Here is a 5,000-nt window from a genome sequence, read left to right as displayed (position 1 = left end):
GTAGTATTACTATTACGACTATTACTACTACTATTACTATTACTACTATTACTATTACTATAACTACTACTACTATTACAATTACTACTACTACTATTACTATAACTATTACAATTACTACTACTACTATTACTATTACTACTATTACTACTACTATTACTACTACTACTAGTATTACTATTACTACTACTATTACTATTACTACTACTACTATTACTGCTACAACTCCAGTAATGTTGTTGGATGTATTAGTACAACAACAAAAATCATAAATATGTCTATGTTTATATATCAATAGTACATTTCTGTCTAAACAAATCAATAATAATGGATTAGTATAAAATTCACTGTTATATCTTTGTATGAACTTGAGGCGGAGCATAGAAGGCGTTTATTGCTGTTTGCAGCTATATTTATGTATTATGTTCATGTAGTATGACATTTATACTTGATTGATTGATTGATTGATTGATTAGCAGATATTAATTTCTCTTGATTTCTTCTTAGTTTGCGTATTTGTAATTTAAGGAAAAAGAAAAAAATCGACCAATCAGAGTGACTCTCACCATGTCTGATTCCTGACGTTCCCATGAAGGTGCTGCCTAAGCCCCGCCCACCTGCGTCCCTCCTGTGGCTCAGCGTAGATAAGAAGGTTCCTAGAGTTGGAAAAGGCTGCTTCGCCCCTCGTCCCAAACCCTGGAGCATAGACATAAACACATAGATCTGTTCATAGAGCGCATTTATTCTTTTCTAATAAGTGTTAAATAAACAGAAATATAGATAAACATAGATATACTGTATGTTGTCACACACACACACACACACACACACACACACACACACACACACACACAGGACGAAGAGCCCAACAGATGCACAACAGCCGCAACTGACAGCAATTTAGTGTGTGTGTGTGTGTGTGTGTGTGTGTGTGTGTGTGTGTGTGTGTGTGTGTGTGTGTGTGTGTGTGTGTGTGTGTGTGTGTGTGTGTGTGTGTGTGTGTGTGTGTGTGTGTGTGTGTTACAAACACTCAAACATTCATCTCTCTGTGCTCAGCTCTGAGTGATTCTTTTATTTGGACAACTAAGTATGAAGGTAACCCAGTACTTAACCACACACACACACACACACACACAGTAAATTAAAGTGTGTAACTACTAATACTAAATCACTTTGATCATTATACGCACAGACATGAACTAACTTAGTAACTAGATATGTAATTATGGAGCTAATAAAGTCAGTGAGTAACTACTAGTTCCCCGATGGGATGACATCATGGTGACATTATGGTGATGTCATCACATCAGTTTTTAAAAGTGCTGAGATCAGCGTAAAAGCCCTGGTTCCCCTGAGTCCTTATATGTGTAATAATAATAATATAAACACGTGCAGTTCCAGAGTATGAAAAGGCTTATTCCTAATATAATATATATAATATACATTATATACAAATGTTTTAAGTGCCATTAAAGTTAGTTAGTTTTAATGTCTCAGATGTTAGTTCTATCTCAGGTGTGTAGTAGAAGTTTTTAGTGAAATGGGCCAAACTTTGAGACTTTAGGTTGGTTCTTCATCTGTTGTTCTTCACAATGTAAATGTTGAAGCGACACCGCCCCCAGCAGTTTAATATGGTACTGCAGCAAAAATGATTTTATCATGAATTTACAACATTTACGCATCAATGCAAATTTTTGTTGTCAATATAATCAATGATGTTACTAATCATTGGTGCATTATTGAATATGTTACACACATTGTGGTTGGCATGAATCTCTAAACCAGAGGTACACAACTATTATCACCGCGGGGCCGAAAAAAATGTGTTTGTTTGATCAGAGGGTCACATGATCAACAATCATGTCAGCATTAGAATAATGAGTGATCTGAGCATTAATACAGGAAAGAACAAAGTTTTTATCCTAATTTTGTGTGTTTTTCTGTCATTCTGTGTATATTTGTTGTTGTCTTGCTTGTTCTGAGGCATTTTATGCATTTCTGTTGTCCTTTTGTGTATTTTTCCTGTAAAAAATATGTTTTTTGGAGTCATATTGTTTATTTGTGTGTTATTTTGCAGTTTTTTTCGGGAGTATTTTTTGTTAGTACTGTAGGTCTGCGGACTAATTTCTTGTGTTTTTCTAGTTTTTTTGTGTACTTTTGTTGTCATTTTCAGTAATTTCGTATATTTTGTGAATTTCTGTTGTAGTTTTGAGTATTTTCTGTGTGTGCATTTTGTACATTTAGTTTGGGGGCGGGGCCGCATAAAATTAGACCAAGGGCCAACCAATGTCTGCTCTAGATTTTTTATATATATAATTCTACTAGGTCAGTGCCCGTAGGAATTACAGTATGTGTTGGTATAGAAAAATGGGAGGTTAAGTATCTTTTTCATGGATGGTTTACATGGTAGCGTTAATTCCTCTCATTGATTTTAAGCTGTTGAATGTTTTCTGTTGCATTTTTTCATCTTATAAAACACATTGAGTTGCTTTGTGTATGAAATACGTTATATAGGGATGAACCAAAATTAAATGAATTTATGGCCGAATACTGAATATTGAATGCAGTTGTTAAGTTTTTCACTATTATTTTTAATAGTGCATAAATAGCCTAGAATACATTTTTTACACGTTTTTTAAAGAAAGTAAATGTTTATTGAATATTCTGTCATTTCTTAAATATTCCAGTAGCCTTTGCTTTTCAAAAAAAAAAAACACAACAAAGTTTATAATTTATATTATCCTTTAAATAAAACAAAACATGCATTAAAAAAAAACTAAAGTGCATTAAAGGTGAGGTATGATGATAAATGACTATCTAATAGTTTATCTACAGTGATAAACTCATTCAGAGGAACAAAGTGTAAAAAGTTCTGTTTCCTCCCTTGTTATTACACATTTTATAAAAAGTCATCTTTCTATTCGACCTTGCTTTTAACTCACTAAACCGAATATATTCGGTAGCTGAATATTCAAAGCATCCCTAACCCTATACAAATACATTTGCCTTGCCTTTAATTCAGAATAAAAGTTAAACTGACCTTGTAAATACTTAATTCCTAATGCAAATTTCATTCTGAATTAAACACACACACACGGACGGTGCCTCCGCCCGGGACAGCAAAGGCTCAATCCACAGTGATGATGTCATCAGTTCTAAAATTTCATAAAATTGTCCGCTCCCAGCGGACAATTTTATTAAATAATTTATCAACTGTATCACTGCAGTCCAAACAAATCCGACGTTGCACACCTTTGAACCAAGCAGCAGCCATGTTGAAAGTCTCAGCTCTGTCTACACAGAGATATTTGAGCCACAGACACATATTTTATATATATATAATATTTTTTCCCACGGTAAGAATCTCTAACTCTACCGGTGAGTTTATCATGATTCAGTGAAACAAAACATAGAAATAAAAAAATGAGTCAGTGAAACATCTGTGTGTTAAAGTGGATTCATGTTTGTACTGTACATTCAGGAGCAGATCTATTGTGTAAATGTCTAACTAATGATGTAATTTGATTAGTGAACATTATATAAGGTGTGATGGAAACAGTGATTTCTCACCGCTGAGCTGTAGATGGGTGGGAGCCGCTCTCTGTCCATAGTCCTGTCCTCACTGCTGATCTAACGTCTCTCCATGTTTTACTCCAACAGGTTACTGTTACCGTTACTGCCACTGTTACCGTTACTGTTACTGCTACCGTTACCGTTACTGTTACCGTCTCTGTGTGACGCGTAAAACGTATCCAAGCTCCGTGCGTAAAGATGCTGCGTAAAATGCTGCGCCTCTCAGGCTCGGTCCGTAACTTCCGGGTTTGGAAACCGTTTATTAAGTCCGTGAGGTCGGAGTTTAGAACCTCCCGGTGCGACCCGAGCGGGATTCGTCCTGCTCAGAGTCCGATGACCGACACGCAGCACAGCGACGGACCGACGCCATGTTTACTGGAGGGGCGGGGCCAGGACACACACACACACACACACCGTACGTGATGCGCTTTTAAGCATATCTCTGATAAGTACATAAAATGTAAACTGAAAGTATACTTTTTAAATTCTGAGTTAAAATAAATATACTCTAAGCACACTTAGAAAAATAAATTGACTTTTGAATTATTGTTTTAAAATAATCAACCAAAGAATGGAGGGAAAAAATATTACTCAAATGTTTGTTTTATTTTCAAATAATTGTAGCACATAGACATTTGAGTCTAGTTTTGATATTGGGTTTAATTAAGTGTATCTATGAGATTTGTTTGTTTTTAAAGTATTAAAAATACTAAATAATGTCTATAAAATGTATGCACTGTATGAAAAGTAGCAATTAAAAAACTTGTAACTGTATATTATTTTGTAGTTTTCACGGTGCTCGTCATCAAATAAAAGCATTAGTAGAGACTGAAACCCCAGGGTCGTTACAATCAATAATAATGGGATTTTCTGAGGAACCACAGCTTTAGAAACATCACTAACACTGATGTAAACAAAGGACACTCTTTATTGTTTATTTGTTTTTACAAGATTCACATATTAACATAACAAATGATGTCAGCTTTAACTATGAAAAGTGTTTAAATAAAGATTTGAGTTTCAAAATAATGTACACACACCAACAGGAAGTGACATCACTTAGCTTCTCAAAGCAAACGGAAACTAAAATGGGTGGTTAAGCTCTACCCCTGACAGAACATAGCTGTGGGTGGGGCCTTCTCTGATTGGTTCACAGGTGCTGCCAGTCGATGGCGACCAGCGTCTGATTGGCTTCCTGGGCGTGACCTATGACCTCTGCCACGCCGTGCTGACGCCACAGACGCTGGATCTTACTGTAGCGCTCTGAGCACAGGTGGAGGGGGTTGCCACGCCTACACAACAACAACAAACAAGTGTCAGCACAACAACATCTATATGTTATAGATCTATATCAAACATAGACATACTTCAGTCCTTGGTCAGTCTCTCCATAGTCGTCCAGATATGGTGGAGGATAAAAACAACCT

At 35.9% G+C, this 5,000-nt stretch overlaps 2 protein-coding genes across 4 annotated transcripts in view; both read right to left on the bottom strand.

Moving 5' to 3' along the window:
• The window catches only part of hectd2 (HECT domain containing 2), a 25,381-nt gene extending 21,418 nt beyond the window's left edge, over positions 1-3,963 (bottom strand). For 2 of the 3 annotated variants that reach the window (XM_028468510.1, XM_028468511.1), the window contains exons 1-2: positions 3,571-3,963; positions 567-696 (exon numbers count right to left, since the gene is read on the bottom strand). In XM_028468510.1, the coding sequence (XP_028324311.1) occupies positions 567-696; positions 3,571-3,609 (169 nt within the window). In that variant the 5' untranslated portion in view covers positions 3,610-3,963. The remainder of the gene's footprint in view (positions 1-566; positions 697-3,570) is intronic. The other variant, XM_028468512.1, reaches the window with a different exon arrangement.
• Positions 3,964-4,483: 520 nt separating this feature from the next.
• Positions 4,484-5,000, bottom strand: part of ubr2 (ubiquitin protein ligase E3 component n-recognin 2) — a 21,792-nt gene continuing 21,275 nt past the window's right edge. Inside the window, exons 45-46 of the mRNA XM_028468501.1 lie at positions 4,941-5,000; positions 4,484-4,865 (exon numbers count right to left, since the gene is read on the bottom strand). The exon at positions 4,941-5,000 is cut by the window's right edge and continues 42 nt beyond it. Coding sequence (XP_028324302.1) covers positions 4,724-4,865; positions 4,941-5,000 — 202 coding nt within the window. The 3' untranslated portion in view covers positions 4,484-4,723. The remainder of the gene's footprint in view (positions 4,866-4,940) is intronic.

The sequence above is a fragment of the Gouania willdenowi genome, chromosome 15 (assembly GCF_900634775.1).
Source record: "Gouania willdenowi chromosome 15, fGouWil2.1, whole genome shotgun sequence".
In the NCBI taxonomy this organism is placed as follows: domain Eukaryota; kingdom Metazoa; phylum Chordata; class Actinopteri; order Blenniiformes; family Gobiesocidae; genus Gouania; species Gouania willdenowi.
Note: the sequence above shows the minus strand (reverse complement) of the source record. Positions and strands in the feature narration are given on the sequence as shown.